The sequence below is a fragment of the Peromyscus eremicus genome, chromosome 16_21 (genome assembly GCF_949786415.1).
Source record: "Peromyscus eremicus chromosome 16_21, PerEre_H2_v1, whole genome shotgun sequence".
Lineage (NCBI taxonomy): Eukaryota > Metazoa > Chordata > Mammalia > Rodentia > Cricetidae > Peromyscus > Peromyscus eremicus.
Genome location: NC_081432.1, coordinates 23,998,354 through 24,025,149, shown reverse-complemented (window position 1 = coordinate 24,025,149; position 26,796 = coordinate 23,998,354). Strand labels below are relative to the sequence as shown.

The 26,796-nt window shown below is 51.0% G+C and overlaps 2 protein-coding genes across 7 annotated transcripts in view; one reads left to right on the top strand and one right to left on the bottom strand.

Annotated features, from left to right (window-relative positions):
• Positions 1-396: 396 nt before the first annotated feature.
• Aifm2 (apoptosis inducing factor mitochondria associated 2) lies at positions 397-22,569 on the top strand. Of its 6 annotated transcripts, XM_059281723.1 has the most exons (10): positions 1,253-1,353; positions 9,268-9,516; positions 9,804-9,919; positions 10,802-10,921; positions 11,381-11,473; positions 15,512-15,620; positions 18,118-18,270; positions 19,307-19,510; positions 20,230-20,405; positions 22,263-22,569. In XM_059281723.1, the coding sequence occupies exons 2-9, from the start codon at positions 9,339-9,341 to the stop codon at positions 20,379-20,381; spliced, it is 1,125 nt and encodes a 374-aa protein (XP_059137706.1). In that variant the 5' UTR covers positions 1,253-1,353; positions 9,268-9,338; the 3' UTR covers positions 20,382-20,405; positions 22,263-22,569. The 6 variants fall into 6 exon arrangements, with proteins under 6 accessions (XP_059137708.1, XP_059137707.1, XP_059137706.1 ...); XM_059281725.1 differs by lacking the exons at positions 1,253-1,353; positions 22,263-22,569 and adding an exon at positions 397-500 and having other exon boundaries at positions 20,230-20,589; XM_059281724.1 differs by lacking the exons at positions 1,253-1,353; positions 22,263-22,569 and adding an exon at positions 1,101-1,225 and having other exon boundaries at positions 20,230-20,589.
• A 34-nt stretch (positions 22,570-22,603) lies between these two features.
• Positions 22,604-26,796, bottom strand: part of LOC131926351 (core histone macro-H2A.2) — a 46,105-nt gene continuing 41,912 nt past the window's right edge. The window contains exon 9 of the mRNA XM_059281721.1: positions 22,604-23,399. Coding sequence (XP_059137704.1) covers positions 23,234-23,399 — 166 coding nt within the window. The 3' untranslated portion in view covers positions 22,604-23,233. The remainder of the gene's footprint in view (positions 23,400-26,796) is intronic.

Sequence of the window (26,796 nt, the reverse complement as noted above, 5' to 3'; positions counted from 1 at the left end):
TACATGCAACAGTAGTAATTACAGAAGGGATCATGAATTTGAGAGGGAGTTGGGGGACATAAGAGGAGTTGGAGGGAGGGATGGAAATGAGGTAAATATGGTATTCATGTGTGAAATTCTCATAAAAATAAGTGTTCAAAGGGGGAAAAAGAAATAGTATCCCCCCCCAATATATATGTATGTTTTGTGATCCCCCTGTCTCAGCCTCCTCAGTGGCTGCGGGTACAGGCACGAGCTAGTACACCCAGCTCAGACATAAAAGTGATCTCACAGTTGTCCACTGCTTCTAGGGCAGGGCAGGGGACAATATCTGCATTGTGACAGATAGCCTATCTCTTACTTTTCCCTAGAGACTGCAGCTTAGAACGCTCTGACTTTCATATCTCTGCCCTGCTTCTGCCACTTTGTACCCATGCTCGCTTCCCTCCCCTGCCTGGTGCTGACTTTGGTATGGGAGAGAGGTCTAACACCTTTTCCAGCCTTCAAGTTTCTTCACTGAGGTAGGAGACAAGACAAGAGATTTTTTTTTTTTTTTTTTTGGTTTTTCGAGACAGGGTTTCTCTGTGTAGCTTTGGAGCCTGTCCTGGAACTCACTTGGTAGCCCAGGCTGGCCTCGAACTCACAGAGAATCTCCTGGCTCTGCCTCCCGAGTGCTGGGATTAAAGGCGTGAGCCACCCACCGCCCGGCCAAGAGATGCTTTTGGTAGTGGTAGTGGTTTCATTTTGAGACAGGATTTCAGGAAGCCCAAACTGGCCTCAAACTGGCTGTAGTAGCCAAGGATGACCCTGAATTTCTAACGCTCCTGTCTCCATCTCCCAAGTACTAGGATTACAGGCAAGCAACCTCCACGTTCCTCTTTTGTAGTGCTGGGTAAGAAACCTAAGGCACTCAAGATAGGCAGTCTGTCCTACTGAGCGACATCCCAGCTCTCCAGTTTGGGGCTTAACCCCTCTTTCCCCAGGCCATCGCTTGACCAAAAGATACACTTGTTCCACTCTGCATTTTAAAGCCAGGACCCAGGGGCTGGGCGTACACCAGGCGCTCAGCCCGTACGCACATGCGTGAAGGAGGCACAGCTAGCTAGTGCGGGGGGGGGGGAATAGGATCTACAGGTGTCTCCCAGAATCCCAGGCAAAACTGGGGCGAGGGGTGCTGCCAGGCGGAGAGCTACGTGGGCTGCGGCGAATATGTGTTCAAGTTGCACACGGTTCATAGGCGGCCAAGGTCAGTTTCAGGGCAGCAGGGGGCGGGGCTAGGGGCGGGCTAGGGGCGGTGCCGCGGGCCGGGGACAGTGATGGGCACGCCCCGGCCAGGGCCTCGGCGGGCGCTGGAAGACAGGCGGACAGCGGCAGGTGAGGTCGCCTGGGCCCCTGTTCCCGGGTGCGGCGGGGTACGGTGGAGGGACGACAAGGGCCACGGCTTTGGGAGAAGGGGGCGGTTGCCTAGGACACCCAGCGCTGGCCCGGTAGGACTCGGTTCCCTGAGATTCCCCGCCCCTAAACCCCCCGCTAAGTCTTTCCGGGAACTTAGGGCTCTGTAGGGAGCAGACGCTTAGGGGCAGGCGTGGCAGGCGCGGTCCGATCCTGGGAGAGTCTGAGACCGAAGGACTGCAGTGTCTGAGCGCAGCGGGGAGACCCTTAGGGATCTCAGGGCAAGTGAGTGGGGTTGCCCAAGTGATCATCAATTCGGGTGCATCGGAGGACCGCTTCACCCTGCTCCCTGCGAAGTCGGGGTTCTGCCAAAACAAGACCAGCTGTGGCTGAATCCACTCACTCACTCTCTCCTGGCACCCTAAGATCTTAAGGGGAGGGTGGGGAGGATTCAGCTGTCTTAGGAGCCGAGTTTCCCGTGGGAGAACAGGCATAGGCAGTTTGGGAAGGGACTTCCAGGTCTCCCCACTCAGACCTATACTCCAAGGCTGGCATCAGCTTCTAGCATGAGCCAGTGTCTGCTGCCCACACACCCCAAGTGCTCAGCCACACCTAGGGGAGTTCCTCAAGGGATCTGCATGTCGGCTCGGACCCAGGTTGCTTCCTATGCACCAGGTCAGTGAACCGCAGTCAATGTCAGGCTGTTCCAGGACCATCTGACCATAAGTGACAGAGCTGGGTCTGTCCAGTACTGTAGAGTCAGTGGACCTTGTCTGATGGTAGATGACGGTGTGCATGCTGGCAGTGGACAGAGACGGGCAGGTCACTTGGGGTGAGGTTTGAGTACAGGAGTGTCTATACCTTCCTCTTTTCTTCATCCTTTCAGTCAGTCCCTTTTAGCACTGGATGTAACCCCAAAAGGCTACATTTGGGGGTGCATTCCCCAGCAGCATCCCCCTCACAGCCTGGTTCCTGGTGTCCAAAGAGGGGAGGAGGATGGAAGAGGGGACATCATAGCCCACTGAGTCACTCTTCAGTAACCTTCTGCCTCATGGCCACTGTGGGGACAAGGCTATCCTGTGTCGGTGTTGAAATCTTGCTTCCTGTAGAAGCCAGGATGACTCAAATGGCTGTGTAGTGTATTTGTGATTTTTGTGGAGCAAGACAGCAAGATGGTCTCACTTTGGCCTGGGTGTACAGGGCTCCTGTTCTGTGTTGCCTGAGGTTTGACCTCTTGAAAGCTATGGCAGGAATGTGTTCCAGTAGATTCCTGAAGGTCTTTTACCCAGGGATCGGGTTGTATGGCAGAGAAAACAGGGTTGATAGGCAAGTTCAAGCGTGAACCACATCTGTGTATGTGTGTGTATGTTTTGGGAGATGGGGCAGTGGTTAAATTACTTAGAAATTGTTGTACCATTAGTTTTTTGAGGGGTAGGGGAATGTAGCCCTTGGCAGCCTCAAATTTACTATGTATCCAAGGCTGGCCTTGAACTTCCGATCCTCCTGCCTCTCCGTGGAATTTCAAGTGAGCATTATGTGATACTAGGAATCAAACCCAGGACTTTCTGAACGTTAGGCAAGCGCTCCACCAGCTGAACAATGCTCCAGCACTTAAGACTTAGTTTAAGCCAGTGGTTCTCAACCTGTGGGTTGTGACCCCTTTGGGGGGCTTCAAACAACCCTTTCACAGGGGTCACCTAAGACCATCGGAAAATACAGATATTTACATTATGATTCATAACAGTAACAAAATTACAGTTATGAAGTAGCAACGAAAATAATGTTATGGTTGGGGGGGTCACAACAGCATGAGGAACTGTATTAAAGGGTCACAGCATTAGGAAGGATGAGAACCACTGTTTTAAGCTAATATTTCTGAACCCGGTAGTTTTAGTTGAGATTTTCTGTGCTTCCTTTCTGGGAGTGGCTAAGAAAGTTAAACCCAGAGTTACCCATGATTCAGCAGTTCTTCCCATGGCCATAGACTAAACTCGGAAACATGGCCACATAAAACCTTGTGCACAGATGTCCATCCGGGTTGGCACTGTTCACAACAGCCAAGAAGTGAAAACTAAAATGTTGGGTCACCCACAAGAATGTGGTGTCATTGTATGATGGTGTTATTTAGCTATGTAAAGGGGGAACACAGACACCATGCAAGTCAGGGAAAGGAACCAGACACAAGAGGGTATATGTTGTATGACTCCATTTGCATAAGACATCTAGAGTAGGCAGATCTGTAGAGACAAGGTGTGTTAGTAGCCGCCGAAGGATTTCTCCAAGACAGGGTCTCCGTACATGTTCAAGGCTGGCCTCGAACTTCTGCCTCAGTGTTTCCCAAGTGCTGGGTTTACAGACATGTACCATCACACCCTGATGAAAGTTTTCTGCATTGATAGTTGTGGTGATTGTTCAATCTGGGAAGTATAATAAAATCTGACAATTGACACTTTAGATGGGAACTTTTATATGTGAATTCTATTTGATTAAAGAAATCATAGAATGATAGATCTATCTCACTAGTTTCCTGTTAGAGATACAGTCTTACTCTACAGCCCTGAAATTCACTATTGAGTTAAGGCTGGCCTTGAACTTACGTTGATCCTTCTGCCTCTGCCTCCTAAATTCTGGGATCATGAGTATGATGTACCATCACAGCTAGCTTGCCTGTGCAACTTGTGTGTGTGTGTGTGTGTGTGTGTGTGTGTGTGTGTGTGTGTTTGTATGCATGCACTACAGTTGACATTGGGTACCCTTCCTTGGTAAGTACCCACCTATTTTATTTTATTTTTTGAGGCAAGGTCTCACTTTGTAGCCCTAGCTAGCCTAGAACTTTCTATGTAGAGCAGGCTGGCCTTGAACTTACAGAGATCTGCCTACCTCTGCCTCCAGAGTGCTGGGATTTAAGACCTGTGTCTCCATTCCTGGTGCCCTTTTTTTTGAGACAGGGTCTCTCCGAACCAGGAGCTCATTGGTCTGGCTAGGCCAGCTGGCCAGTCACCTACGGGCATCTGTTCGTCTCTGCTTACCCAGTGCTGGAGTTACAAGTCCAAGTCACAGTGCCCAGCTTTTTTTGTTTGTTTGTTTTTGTTTTGTTTTGTTTTTCGAGACAGGGTTTCTTTGTGTAGCTTTGGAGCCTGTTCTGGAACTCACTCTGTAGCCCAGGCTGGCCTCGAACTCACAGAGATCTGCCTGGCTCTGCCTCCCGAGTGCTGGGATTAAAGGCGTGCGCCACCACTGCCCAGCTGAGTGCCCAGCTTTTAAACGTGTTCTTGGGATACAGACTCAGAGTCTATGCTCGCATGCAGACACTTTACCCACCGAGACATCTCCGCAGCCCCGTTGTCTCACTTTTGAAGCGTCGTAATTTTTGCAAAGACAACACACACTTGTTTAGCAATTCAAACAAAAGAAAGCCGAGAAAGAAGGTAGAAACCCGTTCTTAGCCCACGATTAATGTCCTGGTTCAGGGAACGGGGTCAGGTCTGCTAAAGGGGGAGCATTCTCCAATGGCTGAACTTTCTTTTTCCAAAATAGGGTGAAAACCCCACAGGTATGACATGCAAAGCGGCAGGGGAAAGACAGGGGACGCCAAGCATTGCAGCCATCACAAGTGTGTGTGTGTGTGTGTGTGTGTGCGTGTGTGTGTGCGTGCGCGCGCGCGCACGCACGCATACACCGAGGTGCTGTGTCTTATTGCTTGTAAGTGGGGTGAGGGTCTACTGGTGATGATTCTGTTGCTTGACTTTTCCATGGACAAGCCTTTCATGGAAAAATGCTATTCACTCTTTAAAAACGAATAGGTTGTATGGGGGTGTATGGGAGTCTCTTCTAGAGTCTCCCACCAATGGAGGTTTCTGTGGGTTAACGGAGTCTTCCAGTGAATGTAGTCGACCCAGCCTGGCTGCTGTGTTAAGCACACTCAAACACACAGATAACGTTCATTCATGCCCTGCATGCATTTGGAGTGACCACAGGGTCTGCAGCAGCTGGGAGTGGAGGACTGTGGCCGAGGCCCTGGGTTTTCAGTGGCTGGCCAAGTAGGTCACGGCCCAGCAAAGAGGAGCCTTGACCCACCCCAACGCCCTACCCACTCTGGGGAGGGCAGGCAAGGATGGACAGAGAAGAGCCAAGGACAATTGGTGTGTCCAAGTGTTGGGCAAGGAGCTGGAATGTTCTAGAGAGTTGCTGGCCTCCTATCTCCCAAGTGAGGGTGGCAGAGGTCAGTGGAGGAGAGAGAAGGTTCCAGAGAGAGCAGCAGGGAGTGGGAGAAACGGCCTCCCTTTTCTGGACATTGCGGAGGCCCCGGAGGCCAGGGCAGAAGTTTGGCTTTACTGGGGGCTGGCTCAGTTGAGCATAGCAAAGGTCTGTCTGCTCTTTGGGGAAGCAGCTAGGTGAACAAGGAGGAGCTGAGGCCTCTGGGACTTTTGGCCAGTCCAGCAGACGCTGGCACTCCCCTCTCGCAGGGAGGGAGTTCTCAGCAGAGGCAAGGGCAGGTTTGTTGGCCCATCGGGCATGATGGGTTCTTAGTGACGTCTGGCCTGGCCTGTCACCTGCTTTTCCCACATTTCTGCCACATGTGCCTTGAACTCCTACTCACTTCTGAACTTACCACTGGTCTATTGTGGTCCACCTTCTGACCTTCCCTGTTTGCAGGCCCTGCTAACCCACCGATGTCTGTTCCTGCCTCTGGCTGAGTACCTGTGTCTTCCTGGGTCCTGGCTCCCTGGAGATATTCATCTTTTATTCAGTTGGCATAGTTAGCCTGCTGACTACTCAGAATTAGCTCTGGGCAACCCTCTGAGGAGTTGGAGGAAGAGAGGGAGCATTGCCTGCTGGGGGATTTGTGGTCTCAGTCCTGTCAGGGACTCAGTTTCCTAATCTGTCAGATGGGTGGAATGCTGGAGCCTTGGTGTGTTAGAGGCCACTTAGCCAATGAGAAATAACTTTAAGTCCGCTCCCAAATGCCAGTACCAATGAAAACAGTGTTGGGAGTTCTAATCATGAGTTATCCTGCAAGGGTGGGAGGATTTGTCCCAGGGGTTTCCTTGTCTTGGAATCAATTCTATGTGTGTAAGGGTAAGTGTATAGTGCTTCCTATAAGAAAGGGTAAACTGAGGGGGCTAGATCGATAGCTCAGTGGTTAAGAGCACTGGCTGATCTTGGTTGAACTTGGACTCCATTCCCAGCACCCACAGCTCACAACCATCTCTAACTCTAGTTCCAGGGTTCCCAACATCCTCCCTGGCCTTCGAGGTACCAAGCATGCGCGTGATGCATAGATACACATGTGGGCAAACACAGAAAAAGAAAATAAATCAATTTAAAAAAAGAAAGAGTAAACTGAGGCCCAGAGAAGAGTGGGGTTCCGTCTCCCCACACAGAGGGTCAGATGATGGAGGGCCCTCCAGTGCCACAGCACCACCCGTGACAGTCCCCGATGGACTGGGACACGCTTGCTCACGAAGCTGTTCGGCTGCTTGAGCCTGTACTTCCAGGCTCATCTTAGCGTGAACTTCTTTCTGTTCTTTTTGTTCGGGCACACATGTGTGTGCAAGCCCTGGAGGTCAGAGGTCAGCCTTGTGTGTCATTTCTCAGGAGCTATTCATCTTGTTTTTTTTGTTTTTGGTTTTTTGAGACAGGGTTTCTCTGTGTAGCTTTGTGCCTTTCCTGGAACTCACTTGGTAGCCCAGGCTGGCCTTGAACTCACAGAGATCCACCTGGCTCTGCCTCCCGAGTGCTGGGATTAAAGGCATGCGGCAAGACTTTTTTTTTTTTTTTAATAGTCTTTATGTATCCTAGACTGGCTTTGAACTTGCTGTATATCTGAGGGTCACCTTGAACTTCCAATCTCTCTGCCTCTACCTCCCAAATGCAGGGATTATAGGCATGGTCCACACTGTGCCTGACTTACTTCCTCCTTTCTTTTTTTTTTTTGGTTTTTCGAGACAAGGTTTCTCTGTGTAGCTTTGAGCCTTTCCTGGCTGGCCTCGAACTCACAGAGATCCACCTGCCTCTGCCTCCCGAGTGCTGGGATTAAAGGCGTGCGCCACCACCGCCCGGCTACTTCCTCCTTTCTTATGTCCCCCCAAATGTCATTATTGGTGTCCTGCCCTGAAGCCCACAGAGTAGCGGGGCCTCTCTGGCTGCTTTCTGTAGCTTTTTGTCCTTAGTGTCACCCTAGAGGTCCCTTCCTAGGACTTGGCCCCGGGCTGGAGGCGTCTGATGCCCCTTTGGTCTGAGACAGTACCACCCAGCAACCCTGCTCCTGCTGTCTAGATCTCAGCTGGAAGGACCTGGCCCTCATATGGATGGGTGGCTCTTTCCGCACTGGTGAGCCCTTGGGCTGTCTCAAGGCCACATGGTATGTTCATCTCTGGGGTTCATTTGGGCTGGAGACACAGGGGCAGACCCCAGGATACTGCAAGAGGCCCCGACAGCCTTATGCAGGTGCTGGGGGGAGTCCGGGCACCCGACATCTGCCGTTATCTCCGGGCTCAGCAGTTCTGTGTCTAGTGACCTGACGGCCACTTAGATGCCTCAACATCCAGCTCTGGGCCAAAGGTTTTGGAGTTTTTCGCTCCGGAGGCTCAACCATGGTTTACTCTCAGTGTGCTGGGAACTGGGTAGCCTGCCCCAGTCCAAGCGGTGGGTCTCCAGCTTAGGCCACGCTCACTGCAGCCACCGGCCTCAGAGGACCACCCTCTTGTCTCTCCTCTCAGCCTCCCTCGGGGCCTGGCTCTCCCCTCTCAGCACAGGGTCTACCAGATAGCTAGTGCTTTTCCACCCCACCCCCACCCTCTTTCCCACAGCAGACAGTCAATGGGATTTTTTTTTTTCCCAGCAGGTTTCCTCTCCGACCTCCAGGTCTTGGGTCATACCCTAGATGTCCCTGGGGTAAGGGGTGTTGCTGCTTTGGAGTGACCTATCCTATGGCGGGCTCCTCCCCTATTGTCTCAGTCTATTTGTAGCGTTTCTACAGACTGCTGCAGACTGGATAATTTATAATGAGCAGAAAATGGTTGGCTCATGGCTCTGAAGGCTGGGAAGTTCAAAGTCAGGGAGCCAACCTCTGCCAAAGGCCTTCCTGCTGCACCTTCCCATGGGGAAGGCAAGGAAGAGCAAGTGCTTGAAGCCTCAGGGACCCACTTCTTAAAATTATATATATAATCATTATTGTATGTGTATGATATTGTTGGGGGGCATGCATGTGCCACCATGTGTGTGTGGACCTCAGAGGATGACTTCTGGGAATCATTTCTCTCCTTCCATCGTTTTCTGGGGATCAAACTTGGGGTCATCAGGCGTGTTCACTTGCTGAGCCATCCTGCTGGCCTCAGCTCTGTTTCTGTAAGGGTAGCGGCCGTGCCTGTCTGTCTGATCACATGACCCACAGCAACAGCGTGCTGTGTTCATGTTATGTTGAGTAGACACGGCTCCGTCTTTGGAAATCTTTGAGGACGTATATTTAGGAAAAGCAAATTGAAGAACAGTTTGATAATTATGGGCTTCGGTTTATAAAACAGCTGGGGGGGGGGTGGCGCGGTTCGGATGCCTCTGGAGAAGGGAGCGGGTGTTTTTGATGGGGTGAGAGCAGGCTGCTCCTTCTTCTTTGAATTTAATTTTTCCATGGGGTTGAAAGATGAATGCTTGGGGCTGGGGTGATAGTACAACGTTTAAAGTGCCTGCCACACGAGTGTGATGTCTGAGTCTGGATACTCAGTACCCAATAAATGCCAAGTGCTCATGCCAGCCCAACTGTAATTCTATCTCTAGAAAGGCAGAGAAACATATTAGTTAGCTCGGGGTTCAATCGAGAGACCCTGTCTCAATAAATAAGGGGGAGAGCGGAGCACCTGAGGAGGAAGCCTCATGTCAACTTGTCTCTCGCCACAGGCACCCCTGCCCTCTCATTCCCCTGAATCGAATGTAGTCTCCCCTGTCAGCCCATCAGTGCCAAGTTCAAGATGGGGTCCCAGGTCTCGGTGGATACGGGAGCCGTGCACGTGGTGATCGTGGGCGGAGGCTTTGGAGGGATAGCGGCCGCCAGCCAGCTGCAGGCGCTGAATATCCCCTTCATGCTGGTGGACATGAAGGATTCCTTCCACCACAATGTGGCAGCCCTCCGGGCCTCCGTGGAAAGTGGTGAGTCGTTCCTTTGAGAGCACGGTCTTGTCACTGTTATGCGGTATGATGCCAGGGCTGGGGGCGTTTTCTCCATTTAGGGCACTGGTCTTAAGCATATCCTATAAAGAAGTCCCAGGGTAAGAGTGTAGGTTCTTCGGAGGACCGGACGGGGTACTTCAGGGCAGAGTGGACACCTGGGTATACCCACTGGCCTGGCTGTGGCCACGAGCACCCTTGTGGGGTATGTGGCTTGGGAGAGTTTCAGCCCTACTCAACCCCATGACATCTTCTTTGTCCATTGCCAGGGTTCGCCAAAAAGACATTCATTTCTTACTCAGTGACCTTCAAGGACAACTTCCGCCAGGGCAAAGTGGTTGGCATAGACCTGAAGAACCGTACAGTGTTGCTCCAGGGCGGTGAGGTGAGTGTGTGAGGCCCAAGAGGAACCATCTATGGGCTCCAAGTCCTGTTTTCTGCTTCACAGCACTTTTTTTTTGTTTGTTTTTTTCTGAGACAGGGCTTCTCTGTGTAGTTTTGGTGCCTGTCCTGGATCTCGCTCTGTAGACCAGGCTGGCCTCGAACTCACAGAGATCCGCCTAGCTCTGCCTCCCAAGTGCTGAGATTAAAGGCGTGTGCTACCACCGACTTTCCTACATGCCAGGCACCATCCTGAGCCTTTACATAAGTGTCATTCTTTGGTGTGATAGGTGGAGGGTTCTAAAATATCCAAGAGAGGCATTGGGGATGTGGCTCAGTAGAATTCTTCTTACCTAGTGTGCATGAGGCTCTGGGTGTGTTCCTCAGCACTGAGCAACGTGGTATATGCCACGTAATCCCAGTTCCATTGGAGCTGGAGACAGGAGGTTAGAAGTTCAAGGTCATCCTTGGCTACATAGCTGGGCTACATGAGACCCAGTCTCAAAAACAAAAATCCAGAAGTTTCCAAACTAACTCTACACTGGAGATGTGAGTACTGCTTAATGCTCTCCCCCAAGCAGTTTCCAGTTCCTGGCCCCTATGCCAGTTAGCTCTACATCCCATGCTCTCTTGCTTCAAGGTAATTCTTGGCTCCTGGTACCTTAGATGCCTCTCATTAGTGTGGTATTTCCTCTTCCTCTTCCTACTTGGGCTCTTGGCTGTACAGAGCTATGGGGAGAGGCAGACCAGAGTTGCCTCATAAACCCAACCCCAGGATCCTCTTTTCTGCAATGCTCCCTGGCCCCTTGGTGTCTGGCGGTTGGAGGCGGAGGCCCAGTCCTTCGTCTCCGACTGGGTCTCACATGTCTTTTTGTCTCCTCTACAGGCCTTGCCCTTCTCACATCTCATCCTGGCCACAGGCAGCACGGGGCCCTTCCCTGGCAAGTTTAACGAGGTGTCCTGCCAGCAGGCAGCCATCCAGGCCTACGAGGACATGGTGAAGCAGGTGGGCCACACTGACGGGGGTGTGGGACAGGGTGGGCAGGACAGAGCACCGTGGGCTACACCCCGGGACCGGGAGCAGGGAGACTATGAGGGACGACCTCACAGCTGCCTAAACAGCTTGGGAGCAGCCGAGAGTTGCTAGAGAGATATTTTCCCAGAGGAGGCCTCCGACCTGGGGTCCTGTGTGTGTTGGGCTGGGTATGTCTCTGGCTGGTCCCACTTGTCACCTCTTCATATCCACATGCCTCCCATTCTACTTGCTTTGTGCGGCACAGCCCACCTAGCTCCATGCTCCCAGTTTCCCCAGGGATCCTGTGAGGTGCGGGGTGGGGAGGCCCAGCTGGAGCCCAAATATGGACAGAGCTCTGCCCTTCTTTGGCCAGGGCCTCCCTCCCCCTCCAGAGGCTGAACCACCGTGTAGGCGTGTGAGTGTGTTCCATGGTCCCTTCTTCTTCTTCAGATCCAGCGCTCGCAGTTCATCGTGGTGGTGGGGGGTGGCTCGGCAGGAGTGGAGATGGCGGCAGAGATTAAAACTGAGTACCCCGAGAAGGAGGTGAGGCGGCCCCCTTGGCTGGGAGCTCTCAGCCATCTGCTTCCTTTCTTTCTTCCCTCCCTCCCTCCCCCTCCCTTTCTTTCTTCCCTCCCTCCCTCCCCCCTCCCTCCCCCCTCCCTCCCTCCCCCCTCCCTCCCTCCCTCCCTCCCTTCCTCCCCCCTCCCTTCCTCCCCCCTCCCTCCCCTCTCCCTCCCTCCCTCCCTCCCTCCCTTCCTCCCTCCCTCCCTCCTTCCTTCCTTCCTTTCCTCCCTTCCTCCCTCCCTCCTTCCTTCCTTCCTTCCTTCGTTCCTCCCTCCTTCCCTCCCTCCCTTCATTCTTTTGAAAACCTATACATATATAGTCTTAGTGTGTGTGTATCTGCACATGCACACGTGCCATGGTATGAGTCAGAGGATTGCCTGTGGGAATCAGTTCTCTCCTTCCACTCTGTCTACGCTGGGTTTTGAACTCATGTCATCATGCTAGGGGGCAAGCGCCTTTACCTTCACCCATCCTGCCACCCCAGCAACGTCAGAACTTTGCTCAGGCCCCGGGAGGCTGGAGCCCCACGTGCATAAGCAGAGCGTTTTCCATCTTGTACTAAAAGCAATTCCACGTGCAGTTACTCCACACAGGGAGGAGGAGAAGAGCCTCCTCCTTTTAGGCTCCTGGCTGTAGGGAGTTCTGAATGTGGGGAGAGGAGGAGGAGGAGGACCACATTCTCAAGAAACCCTCACAAACCCAACCTCCCACGTCTCTCCTTCAGAGTTAAGGCCCTTGGGATGAGGCCTGGATGTTCTTTGGTAACCTCTTTTTGCCGTGAAGTTTCCTTTTTATGTTTGATTGGCAGCCCTTGCCCTGGACAGCCGCATGGTGGCCCATGCCCGTGGCGTTGGGAGAGCTGCCCACACTGGGGAAGGACTGATCCTCAGTTCCTTGGAAGGGTGGCAACAGTCTGCCCTGATTTTTCTAATGCTGGGGAGATAGGAACCTGGCTGGGACCTTAGAGAGAGAGGGCAGTCTAAACTCCCTGAGCTGTGAGAGCTGAATGATCATTGTAGTGATGGGTTCTGAAATCCCCGGCTTTCTGGTACCTCATGTGGGTCAGCCTTGGCTCATGTGAGTCAGCCTCTTCAAGCCACAAAGAGCCCGTGAACAGCACTCTTCTCCCTGGGGAGAGAGGGTTAGCTTCAACAAGGAAAATCAATCCGAGATAATTTAATTATATGCTTACTCTCTGACAAATGGTTGGAAATTATGGTGACTGATGGATGTAGTTAAAGTATTCATTTTGATTCATGAGTGTTGCGTAGGGAAAGCCAACCCTCCCCTGCTTGTTCTCGGTGCTTCTGTGATGAGAAGAGTGGGTCTCTTCCAACACTGACTGATCTTACTGACGCCAGTGACCAGTGACCAGTGACGTGTCCCACGATGCAGTTCAACTCCAAAGCTGCCTGGAATTGGCACCTATACCATAGATCAAGGGCTCAGACCCATAAGGCTGCTCCCATCTCAGATGACAGTGGAGTAGTAGGTCCCTGGTTAAATAACACTCTGACCCAGCTATAAATGGAAAGTCCCTCCCATCTGGCTTTACAGTGGCCAGAGTGGCATACAGACCCCAGAGATACCGCTTGCTTACCATTGCTGACTTACCTATCACAAAGGATGCTTCAAAGGACACAGATGAGGCTGAAGAGATGGCCCAGTGGTTAAGAGCTCATACTGCTCTTGCAGAGGACCCAGGTTTGGTTCTCAGCATCCACATGTGGGGCTCACACCACCTGTATAACCAGCGCCAGGGGATATAATGCCCTCTTCTGGACTCAATAGGAACTGCACTCATGTGCACATATCCACATACAGACACATGTAAATGTAACCAAAAAACTAATAAAATAAGCTTTTAAAGGACATATATGAACAGCCAGATAAAGATCCCGAGCACAGGGGCTTCTTTCTCCCTGGAGTTGGGGTGTGCCATCTGGCCATGTTCATACATGTAGAGGTTCTCCAAGTCCTGCTGGGAGTTTTTGAAAGCTTCAGCATTTAGGCATGATGGACCGTGGAACTCCATCTCTGGCTCCCCTCTGCCTCCTGGGGGGGGGGGTTGGGGCAGGGGCTGGGAGCTCCCATCATGGTTTGAGTCTGGTGGCATTGTCTCATCAGATTGAATGATGTGCCTGTCACCCAGGAAATCCTAAGGCATCCGGTAGTTTGGTCACTCAGAGAATTATAAAGATCGCAGAAGCTCCAGGTTAGGAATTAGGGTCAAATGTCAGAACAAGTGATTCTTCCAGCCCTGGAAGGGCTTGAGAGCTCTGTGTCAGCAGCCAGGGACAGACTGGAATTCTTGTCATGTCCCAGGGATTGAGTGTGTCTGAAGTAGTACATTTCCACCAACTCAGTGTAAGATCTATGTTGTAGTAGCAGGCATCTAAGAGCACTGTAGTAACCACCTATTGTGGGATTGGTGATAAAGTCACTTCCTTTAACATATTTTTATTTAGGGCCAAGCATAGTAGCACACACCTTTAATCCCAGTATGTGGGAGGCACAGGCAAGAGGATCTCTGTGAGTTCTAGGCCAGCCTGGTCTAGATATCGAGCCCCAGGGCAGCCAGGACTATGTAGAACAGTGATCCTCAACCTTCCTAATGCTGTGACTGTTTAGTACAGTTCCTCATGTTGTGGTGACCCCCAACCGTAAAATTATTTTAGCTGCTACTTCATAACTGTAATGTTGCTACTGTGTGAACTGTAAGATATTTCTGATGATCTTAGGTGACCCCTGTGAAAGGGTTGTTTGTTTGACCCCCACAAAGGGGTTGTGGCCACAGGTTGAGAATCACTGATGTAGAAAGACCCTGTCTCAAAAAACAAAAATAATTAAAAAATTTTTTATGTATTTTAGTGTGTGTGTGTGTGTGTGTGTGTGTGTGTGTGTGCACGTGCGCGCGCACGCCACATTCTACTCTCTATGTGGAGGTCATAGGACAATTGTAGGAATTGGTTCTCTCCTTCTACCATGTGGGTCCTGGGTTCGAACTCAGGTTGCCAGGCTTGATGCAGTCACCTCAGCTGCTGAGCCTTTTTGCCAGCCCTCCTGTAACATGTGTTCGTGTCCATCATGACACAGTTCCTGAGTGGGACGAGTGGACTCTGGTGAGTCTCGGGGAGATGTCTGATCCAAGTGTCAGAGATGGGATTTCAACTCAGCCAAGTTCCCCCACTTCCCCACTTCTGTCTTGTCCTCCTCTCCTCTCTCCCTTCTTCGCTCCTCCTCTGAGACTTTGTATGCGCTAGGCACGCATTCTGCCCATAAGCTACGTCTCCTGCCCTCTTTTATTTATTTTTGAGACAAGGTTTCTCTGTGTAGCCCTGACTGTCCTAGAATTCACTCTGCAGAACAGGCTGGCCTCGAACTCAGAGATCTGCCTGCCTCTGCCTCCCGAGTGCTGGGATTAAAGGCATAGGCCACCACCGCCCAGCCTCTTTTTACTTTTTGAGACAGGGTCTGACTCGGTTGCCAGTTGGTCCGGAATTCACTCTGTAGCCCAGCCTGGACTAGAACATGAGATCCTTCTCCCTCAGCCTCCATAGTAGCTGAGATTACAGGCCTGTGTCACCAGGCTGGAGAGGCAACCTGGTTTGAAAGTCTGACCTGGACGGTGGTCACGATCTGCCTCCATGCCTTCATGCTGAGACAGCAAGTGGACATGCCTATGAGGCTAATTTTAGAACTAGCGTTAGTGTTGAACTACCAGCCTGGTAGCGGGTCGGAATGCCAGCAGCTTAAATACTGATTATACCATTGTATATCCTGAAAGAATTGTCCATTTGCCTTAGGTGAGGTGTGGGTTTGTGCAGTGGCACATGGGTGGTCCTCTCTGGTTTAGGGGCACCGAGTACCGAGTACTGAGAGGTAGGCTGGAGCCCGGAACGACTGTGTAGAGATTCTCTGACGCTCAGTTTCCTCAGAATTACATGGAGGTAGGGGAAGAGGCTCCGGGCTTCCCTCTCAAGCCCTGTGGTTTTGGTTTGTTTGTTTTTGTTCCAGGTCACTCTCATCCACTCCAGAGTACCCCTGGCGGACAAGGAGCTCCTACCTTGTGTGCGGCAGGAAGTGAAGGAGATCCTTCTCCGGAAGGGTGTGCAGCTGCTGTTGAGTATGTTGATGAACCCCGCCTGCCCAGCCCCCACCTGCTGATCTACTGCGCATGGCCCAGTATATCATATATATATGCTAGGGGCTGTAGGGGCGGGACGTCCACTCAGGCTCCCTCTTTCCCACCGTATCTGGAAACATCAGGAAGTCTCAAGCATCGGAGCTTGCTTGAGCTGTGTCCAGCTGGAGGTCAAAATCACAGGGCTAGCAGTGCCTGGCTGTAGCTTCGGACAAGGACAGATAGGAGATGCTATTTCCTGAATGACTTATTGCCTCTGAAGGATCTGCCCCATGTTTTGATTTTTGATGTCTCTGTGGAAGAGGGAACAGGTGTGTATCAAGTGTGATTTTTTTTTCTTTTTGGTTTGTTCAGACAGGGTTTCTCTGTGTAGCCCTGGCTGTCCTGGAACTCACTGGAACTCAGTCTACCTTGCCTCCCAGCACTCCATCTGCCTCCTGAATGCTGGGACTAAAGGCTTAGCCACCACCACCCTACTCTTTGAGTGGTGGTTTTTTGATCCCAGTATTTGGAATGGGATGACACCTGGGTGTCACCTCCATGTTCTGTGCAGAAGGGTGTGTGGCAGTTGCTGTGGAAACCCCTCTCAGCTGTCACAGCCCCTGTGGTAACTGGTCACTGAGGACAGGAAGCACTTTGCTTTCAAACAGGTTCCCTCACTTTCTCTGCCTTTTGCCATCCATCCATCCATCCATCCATCCATCCTCCATCCACCCACCCACCACCCCACCCCCTACCCCCACCCATCCATCCATCCACCCATCCATCATCCATCCACCCATCCACCACCCCACCCCCTCCCATCCATCCATCCATCCATCCATCCATCCATCCATCCATCTATCCATCCACCCCTCCCACCCCCTACCCCCACCCATCCATCCACCCATCCACCCCTCCCACCCCCTACCCCCACCCATCCATCCACCCATCCACCCCTCCCACCCCCCACCCCCACCCATCCATCCATCCATCCATCCATCCACCCATCTATCATCCATCCACCCATCCACCACCCCACCCCCTCCCATACCATCCATCCATCCATCCATCCATCCATCCATCCATCCATCCATGCATCCACTCATTCATCCACCCATCCATCCATTGCTGGGAATGTCTTTCTGTATGCTGTGAAGGTGTTGCTCTGATTGATTGATAAAATGCTGATTGGCCAGTAGCCAGGCAAGAAGGATAGTGTAGGCAGGATAAGGAGAGAAGAAAATTTCTGGGAAGTGGAAGGCTGAGAAGAGACACTGTCAGCCGCTGCCACCATGAGAAGTTACATATAAAGTACCGATAAGCCACAAGCCACAAAGCAACTTATAGATTAATAAAAATGGGTTAATTTAAGATGTAAGAACTAGATAGCAAAACGCCTGCCACAGCCATACAGTTTTTAAGTATTATAAGTCTCTGTGTGTTTACTTGGGTCTGAATGGCTGCAGGCTCTGGTGGGACTGAAGAAATCTCCAGCTACAAGCCATCCATCCATCCATTCATCCATCCATCCATCCCTTAAAATAATTTTCATGTGTGTGAATGTTTTGTCTGTGTACATGTCTATGTACTGTGTATGTGCCCAGTGCCTATGGAGGCCAGAAAAGGGTATTAGATCTCCTTGACACGGAGTTACAGATGGTTTTCAGCCTCTATTCGGATGTTAACCACCAAATCTGGGTCCCCCAGAGGGAGCAGCCAGTGCTCTTAACCACTGAGCCCTCTCTCCAGCTCCTTCATTTTTTTCTTTTTTCTTTCTTTCTTTCTTTCTTTTTTTTAAGATTTATTTATTTATTATGTATACAGTGTTTTGTCTGCATGTATGCCTACAGGCCAGAAGAGGGCACCAGATCTCATTACAGATGGTTGTGAGCCACCATGTGGTTGCTGGGAATTGAACTCAGGACCTCTGGAAGAGCAGCCAGTGCCCTTAACTGCTAAGCCATCTCTCCAGCCCCTCATTTTTTTTTCTTAAATTTTTGAAAGATAGAGTATCTCATGTAGACTAGGCTGGCCTTAAACTGTGTCACCAAGGAGGACTTTGAACTTGTAATCCTCCTGCCTCCATTTCCAGGGCACTGGCATACATGCCATGCTTAGTTTTTGCGGTGCTGGGTCTAGAACACAGGGCTTTCTGCATGTTTTGCAAGTAGCTGCCAACTGAATGCTTTCTCGTCTGTGCTGTGCTGGGGGCCTTTTGCTTGGACGGGATGGGCAAGCTGCCATCCAGAGAAGGGGCCTTCCGTTGGGTAGTGTTTCCTAGAACTTGGGAAGCTTGGCTTCACTTCCCTCCAGCAGCTTTCTGGAACTTTTCTCCAGTTGGATCCCCTGGGGACAAGATGTCCACATTCTGTTGCTTGGAGATGAGGCAGGAGAGTGGACCGAGGGAAGAGTCATGAGGGGAGTAATCACTTTCCCCATAGTTTGCCTTGGTGTGGGCCCGGCCTCTGCCAGCTTCCTGTCGTGGTGCCCTCCACAGGTGAGCGGGTGTGCAACCTGGAGGACCTGCCTCTCAATGAGTACCGGGAGTACATCAAGGTGCAGACAGACAAGGGCACAGAGGTGGCCACCAACCTGGTGATTGTGTGCAACGGGATCAAGATTAACAGCTCTGCCTACCACAGTTCATTCGGTGAGTGGGTGGCCCAGCCGCAGATGCTCCCTAGGTGGCCTTCTCTCTCTCTCTGGCATTCGGAGACACCCCACAGCCCCTTGCCCCCGAACCAGTACCCTCTGCCTCCTCCTCTTATCTCGTTAGCTCATTAGATCTTGAACTTTAAATTCAGGTTGAGGGGCCTCGCCTGCCGAGGTGGGAGGCCAGGAACTTCCAAGGTGAGGGCTTCCCTCTAGTGGCGAGAGGTGGGAGCAGGCTTCAGAGAGGCGAGAACAGCCTCTTTGCCTGACACTTTCCAAGAGGAAGCTGAGGAACTCCCAGGGCAGGCTTTTCCCATCCACAGGTGTGCTGCTCTCTGCAAATCCAGACCCGAGTATCTGGCTACATCAGTTCCAAACCTCCATTTGCGGGAGTGGGGACGTTACCATGGCCTCATCTCTTAAAGCTCAGTATTTAGATTCCAGAGGGATAGACAGACAGCGGACTGATGTGTGTTTAAGTGTCTCCATATGAGAGTGACACTCAGTGGCCAAGCCCCATGATTGCGCTGCATCCCCAGGGACCTGTCACCCACTGCTGAGCGCCCTTCCCTGATCAGTCTCTGTCGGGTCCAGTGGGAAGTTAGTTTTCAATCTGGAAGGAAGGCAGTGGGCAGAGCTTAACATCTCATTATTCAAACGCATTTTCAAAGATAAGTTCTTTCAAGTCCCATTAGGGAAGCTCTTTATCGTTTAGGAAAGGCCGGCATCTATTTTAAAAGTCTGACGTCTGTCCCAAAGGCAGTTAAAGACTTAGAAAGCCAGGGGACTTGCAAAGAGCTCTCTGTGCTGTGTATGAGGAGGCGTCCCAGGGCTCTGTCTCTGTTCTTGTGGGTCAGGCTTGCCTTGGCAGGCAGAGTCTTGGATGGGGACTTCAGGCAGGATGACAGCAGGGGGGAGTGTCGCTTCTTCGCACACATCTCTGAAGTGCCTGGACCCACACCCCAGACTCGTCCCATTGTTCTGGAGGCTACTTAACATGGTCCCCCGGGCTGCTTTGGTGTCATCTTGCCCAGCAGAGACTAGACTGGCCAGCAATGGCGCTCTGAAAGTGAACGAGTTCCTCCAGGTGGAAGGTTACAGCAATATTTACGCCATTGGTGACTGTGCCGATGTTAAGGAGCCCAAGATGGCCTACCATGCTGGCCTGCATGCCAACGTTGTCGTGGCCAACATTGTCAACTCCATGAAGCAGAGACCCCTCAAAGCCTACAAGCCAGGTAAGGAAATCTTGGGCACTCTACAGTTGTTGAAGTTTGGGATTCGATGTGAGGAAGGCTTTGGGGGCTGTAAGATGACTGACCACTGGACTGCAGGTCACAGCGCAGAGTCTCTTTAAAAGCAAATGTGTCTGGGGCCGTAGCTCAATGGTAGAGTTCTTGCTTGGCATACTGAGGCCCTGGGTTTCATCTCCAGCATTGCTAACAACAGAGGCCGGGGACAGAGCTCAGATGTTAAGTACATACAAGGTGGACCCTAGTTTGAGGCTTAGAATAGGCTTCAACCTGGGGCCTCATGGTCAGTAAAAGATCCAGTGTTTAAAACAAAAATGGTGGTGGTGGGGGGGCGTGGTGGTGGCGCACGCCTTTAATCCCAGCACTGGGGAGGCAGAGGCAGGCAGATCTCTGTGAGTTCGAGGCCAGCCTGGTCTACAGAGCGAGTACCAGGATAGGCTCCAAAGCTACACAGAGAAACCCTGTCTTGAAAAAAAAAAAAACAAAAAGAAAAACAAAACAAAACAAAAAATGGTGAATGTTACCTGAAGAATGACAGCCCAGGTTGTCCTCTGGTCTCAACATGTACCCACACACATGCACACAGGCACGCCCCCGACATCTCACTTGCTTTCTTAAAAGGCATGCATGGTTGCCTGTGGCATCTGAAGGCTTCAGGGCTGCATCCCTCAAGCATCATCTCGCCTTGTGTGTCTGCCTCCCAGGTGCATTGACGTTCCTCCTGTCCATGGGCAGAAACGATGGCGTGGGCCAGATCAGTGGCTTCTACGTAGGCCGCCTCATGGTGCGGCTGGCCAAGAGCAGGGACCTATTCATCTCCACCAGCTGGAAAACCATGCGGCAGTCTCCACCGTGACAGGGAGGCTGCGTGGGAGTCGAGGTACCGCTTGGAGGGGTGACGGACTGTTGACCAAGGACACCCTCCTGACAGGTGTCAAGGGCAGAAGCTCTTTGTCCGGATCACGGTGTCAGTTGTGTGCTGGCCGGAAAGATAACTTTATAAAGCCCCAAATGAGAACAGAGAGTAAAGGAGGGAAGACATTAAAAAAGGAAAAAAAAAAAAAGCCCTAGAAGATTCTTTCTGGGTTTGGAAGGTCTGCTTGCAGCTGTGTTTGCGGAAGGGACTTGGGGAGGCAGAGGCAGCTTGCTGTACCGTAAGGGTCTGTACTTTCCTGTCTGTGGGTCTGTGTGTGCACGTGAATGCACAGGGCTTTGGGTGTCGTGTGCAGCGCTCCCGTTGGGCAGAGTTGGGCTCCCGGAGCGGGCATCCTGTCTGCAGTCTAGTAAATAGAGCCCACAGCGTGAGAGCAGCTGAAGAAAGAGGGCTGGGGTGGGCGGGGAGATGGTCTGCGCCTGGAGTCTCTCCTCACTCAGGGTGGGGAAGCTTGTCCATCCCACAGTGAGTAGGGGATTAATAGGGGCCTCATTTTATTCTCCGAAACTTAACAGAATCCGCACTCTGCTCTCTTCCCCCTTCTCCCCCTTCTCTCCCTTTCTTCCTCTCCCCCCACCAGCCCTCCTCTCTCTCCAGGGTTTATCTACATTATTCAGATTGGCTTTGAACTCCTGAGCTCAAGTAATGCTCCTGCCTCAGCTTTTCTAGTACCTTGGGACCTCCTTTAACTTTCATGAGCCTTTATCTCTGTTTTCATTGGACCGTAGGTCACAGAGACATTGACAGAGAGTTATACAGAATTCCCCTCTAGCTAGTCCAGCTGTTGCTGAAATCTTTCCCCAGGGGGGAGATATAAGCAACATCTGCTCCTTCTCCTAAGGTCCCAATGACAAACTGAGGCATGAGTCTGTCAAACTTTACTCTGGGGAACCATGAGTTTACTGGGGTTCCTTACACAGTATCTGAGGGGTGTGAGTACATCTCCCTAACAGGCCAAACCTGGAAACCTCTAACCAGCAGGGATGAGAGCTTCCTAGCTATGGGGCAGCATAAATGGAGCACCTCTCTCCTAGCCTTTCCCGGCCTATATGCTCTAGCCCCTCGAGGCCACATGTAATTAAGTCAGCGTTGCACACAACAGGTGGTTGGGAGCTGCTGGATACACAGGTGAGGGTCTCCTGCCTCCCCACTACTCCATGAGGGGATAAAAAGTCAACAAGGTCAGCTGGGACAGTCCTTTTAAAAAGGGGAGCAGCTGAACCCCCCGCCCCCCAGGATGACAGTTGCTTGGCTCTTGAAGACAGTCATTCAAACACTATCCTAGCAGGGTGAGGGACTAAGGGAAACCCGTTTTGCCACTACCATAGGAATCCCAGGAGGGAGACCCGTGACTTGAGGAGGGTACTAGCTGCTTGATCTTCAGAGATCAGATGGGCATCTGTGGGTGATTGCTAGTGATTTCCAGGTTATCATTGCAGGGTGGGGGTGGGGGTGGGGGTGGGAGGCCATGCTGCCGATTTCCTGGCCAGCTCCTGTCACTTGGGCCCTCACTGGCCAACATATCTACTATAGACTGCTAAGGTACATGAATGACTTCTTTATCCAAGTGAGCTCGTCTCAAAGGGAAGAGCCAACTGTGCATGGCCTAAGTTGAGTGTCTATGGCAGAGGAGACTGTGAGGCCAGTCCGGTAGAGTCAGGCATGACTCTCTCCACCCTGCCTCTTCCTGCTTGCTTTTGGCCTTGGCCTCCGGTTATGGGTGGCAGAGTCCTTGACCAGTAGTCTCCCTGGTGCTTCTAGTCCAGCCCCCTTTGGATTATGGCTAAGGTCTATTCCGTTTAGATGCACAGGCTGCAGCTGAGACTTGAGTCTCTCGCCCAGAGAATGATGATCCATTGGCAGTTTTGTGCCCAGCTCGACTGTTTGTGGATGCTAGACAGCAGGACTCACCCTCTCTGAAGGTAGGATCAGCCACCCGCAGAAAGCCTGCCCGTGACGTTGGCTGACCAGGAGCCTTAGAGAGCACGGTGAGACTCTTCAGTGACCGGCCTTGTGAAGTTTCTTTACAACACTCTAGAAGAATCTACCCGTGGAGACACAGTTTCCCAAGAGGAGGAACTGTGGTAATAAATGGTTATGTTATAAGAAAGACACTGGATCTTTTTTTTTTTTTCCTTTCATTTTTCTTTTTCTTTAAAAAACAAAACTGAACAAAGAAAGATCCCGAGGCAAAAATCCTTTTAGGTGTAGTTACAAATATTTTAGGGGTCAGGGAGGGGACCCTATAACAGAAGAGAAAAGCACCCTAGAACGTCTTTCCCATCTTCTCTTCACTGAGGGAGACAGCCAATACACCCAAGTGGCCGTCACACCCTCTTCACTTGGAAAAAGGAGGAACCAAAGTCTTAAGACCTTTTGAAAAGACTTGTGTGTGTGTGTGTGTGTGTGTGTGTGTGTGAGAGAGAGAGAGAGAGAGAGAGAGAGAGAGTAAAAGTCAGTGCTATAAATCTAAACAAGGTCTATTTTTATGTTTGTTTGTTTTTTTAAAAAAAGTTCTAAAACAACAGGAAGAAAACACATGGAAAGAAACCCCTGGCGGAGACCTGGTTAATTTCGGGAGAGGCCCTTTGTAAAGAGAATATAAAATGCGCTGGGCCCCTTCCCCAGGCAGGCAGGACCTGTTCCCATGGCCTTTGCTACCCTCTCAGCCGCCCTCTGCTCCCATGCCATGTCACCCTTTCTCAATCCTTTTAAAAAATAAAACCCCCGCTCTTGTGACGTGACACTGGTCCTCCTCCGTCCCCGCTGGAGAGCTACTTGGTGTCCAGCTTGGCCATCTCCTGTACGTAGATGCCGATGCTCTCGCTGTCGAAGAGCAGGAAATACACGTTCTTCAGCGAGGATGCGCTCGAGTCATCGAAGTGGGCAGAGATGGCCTTGAGGGTCACCTGGGCGGCTGTCTGTTTGGGAAAGCAGTTTCTGTGCCCAAACAAAAGAAGAGCTCATGTCATTTTGTTCCCTGTACCTACCGCTGTAATTCTTAGTTTGGGAAGGGGGACATGGGTTTCTTTTTGTTTTTGTTTTGAGGGGGTCTCACTATGGAGCCCTGGCTAGCCTGGAATTCACTGTGCAAACCAGGCTGGCCATGAACTCCGAGATCTGCCTACTTCTGCCTTCCAGAGTGCAGGGATTCAAAGCATGTGCCACCACACCCCGCTAACAGTTTCTTCTGATTCTGGCCCTTGACCCTTGTTTGTACAGCGTGGGACTCACCAGGCACAGGGCCACTCCACAAATCACCTTCTCTGGCACTAGTCAAGAGGAAGACATGGGTAGGTGGAGATGTCCCTGCTACATAGTTATCATGCTGTCTCAGATATGATGATTTCAGCCAAGGTCACAGAGCTGGTACATAAAGGATGTCCCAGATTTGAATCTGTCAGCTGATTTCAAGGAATTTTGACTTTGTAAAGTCTATTGATTGCACATTTATAAGACCATATCTTCAAAAAAGCAAACATGTTTTTTTTGTTTTGTTAGCTCCTTCAAACCAGTTTACATGCTAGCCAGATTATCGGACAAGGGCCTTTCAAACTTGCTGGGGCTGGGGCTCAGTTGGTCAGTGTTTGTGTCTAACATGCTGGGTTAGGCCCCCAGCACCGCATAAAGCAGGCATGGTGGCATATGTCTGAAATATCAGCACTTGGGAGTTGGAGGCAGGAGGATCGGTTCAAGACCCCGCCTCCATAAACAAAGCAAAAGCCACATCCCCAGGCTCTTAGTCTTTCATTGACTCACATGAACATGCCACTGTGATTTCAGCTACTTTGGGCAGGCTGGGTTGGTGAAAGTTCCCCGAGGACCCCAACCACTAGGGAATCACTGATAAGTGCTGTTCACCAGCTCCTAGGGACTTAGCCACCTTGGCCATTTGGGGTCAGTCACCAAGACACTGGGGGTAGGTCCAAGAGTCTAGGATATGCCTACTTCCTGAATTCTCTTGAGTGTCTCTGCATGGAACACGGTCTGATCATGGAGAATACATCCCACAGTACTCATTACTTTGTCCTCAGCTTTCCAAGCTGCAGTGAGAACCTTCCCCTGCTCTGGGTACAGTTATCAAAGCCCTAGCCTCCTCCTCTGCTGCCCTCCAGAGCATTCCCTGGGGCTCTTGAAGCAGGTCTGGAGTGCGGCCCAGGGGCCAGATCTATAACCAGGGGATGCTGCTGGTGGTTCACAGACCACACACACATTAGCAAGGCCTGTGAGCCTAGGGTTTTCCGATCTTGTGTTCTAGATGAGGACCAAGGGTGGGGATGTGGGTTCTGAACATAACAAGCTTTTAGAAAGAAACATGGGGCGTGATGTGGGGACGGCTCAGCGGGAAAGTGCTTGCCATATAAGCATGTAGACTCGAGTTTCTTAGAATAGATATAACAAGGCTGGGCACGTTGATAATGTTGGTAACCCCAATGCTGGGCAAGTGAAGACAGGTGGATCCCTGAGACTTGCTGGCCAGTCAGCCTAACCTGATTGGTTAGCTTAAAACCAGTGAGACGCTTTCACAAAAAAAGAAAGAAAAAAGAAGATGGTAAGCCCAGCATGGCAGCACACACCTTTCTGGAGAGGCAGAGGCAGGAAGATCTCTGTGAGTTCAAGGCTAGCCTGATCTACATAATGAGTTCCAGGCCAGTCAAAGTTACATAGTGAGACACTTATCTTTTTCTGTTTTGATTTTTTGAAATAGAGTTTCTCTGTAGCTCTGGCTGTCCTGGAACTCGCTCCGTAACCAGGCTGACCTCGAACTCAGAGATCTGCCTGTCTCTGCCTCCCTAGTGCTGGGACTAAAGACATGGTCCACCACCTCCAGGTCAGACCCTATCTCAAACAAACAAACAATCCCCAAACCAAACCAAGAGCAACCCAAACACAAGGTGGTAGAGTGCATACCTTTAATCTCAGCACTCAGCGGGCAGAGGCAGGCAGATCTTTCTGAGTTTAATGGACTAGACATTGTTAATGTAATCTTGACTGAATATTGTATATACTTATTGGATATAGTTTTTCTTGTATTAGTTATAAGCTTTTTAAAATTTTAGACAAAAAAGGGGAAATGTGGTGGTATTGTGTTCCCCAAAATATTGTGTACCCTAATAAATTTATCTGGGGTCTAGACAGCCACTGATACAGAGGCTAGAAAATGGTGGCACTCACGCCTTTAATCCTAGCATTCCAGAGGCAGAAATCCATCTGGGATCTCTGTGAGTTGAAGGCCACATTGGAAATAGCCAGGCATGGTGACACATGCCTTTAATCTCAGGGAATGAGCCTTTAATCCCAGGGAGTGATGGTAGAAGGCAGAAAGATATATAAAGCGTGAGGACCAGGAACTAGAGGCATTTGGCCTGGTTAAGCATCTGGCCTGGTTAAGCATTCAGGCTTTTGAGCAGCAGTTCAGCTGAGAGCCATTCGGATATGAGGACACAGAGGCTTCCAGTCTGAGGAAACAAGATCAGCTGAGAAGTTGGCCAGGTGCTGTTAGCTGTGGCTTGTTCTGTCTCTCTGATCTTCCAGTATTCACTCCAATAACTGGCCTCAGGTTTGATTTTATTCGTAAGAACTTTTAAGATTCCTGCTACATACTAGCCTAACTTACCTAGTGATTTCCAGGCTAGCCACGATGACATAATAAGGCCCTTCCTCAAAACAAAAACAAGATGGATAGCTTAGGTCATCAGAGAGGAGAAACCTCAGGTGAGGAATTTCCCAGATCAGACATGGCCACAAGGCTGTCTTGACTGATGATTGATAGGGAAGGGCCCAGCCCACTGTGGGCAACACCATTCCTTTGGTAGATGATCTTGGGTTGCATTAAAAAGCTATAAGCCAGGGAGTAGCCAGCAAGCAGAATTTGCCCAGGGTTTCCTTATCAAACTCCTGCCTTTAGTTTCTGCCAGACTTCTTTCAATGAGGGGCTGTGACCTGGAAGTGTAAGCCAAATAAACCCTTCGCTCCCCTAAATTACTTCAGGACAGAATGTTTTATCACAGCAACAAGAGAGTATCAGTGACACTGGTCTCCACACACACACATGTACACCTAGGACATACGTGTTGCACCCACAAGCATACACAAAACTAAAATGCTACCTGGCCTTACCCAGGGTGTCTTTCTGTTCTGGGCATTGATATCAACAAGGCAGGAAAGCTGGTCCCAGCTTGCCATCCCAGGCCGGGGGCTTGTCTGTTTGGAAGGTAGGAAATTGGGTTTCTTATTCTGTTGCCTACCCAACACGCTGGCTATGCTGGCAGACCTTGGGTGTGTCTTCTAGAATGGGCCGATGGAACGTGGACATGTTGATGAGTAGCTGGTTCCC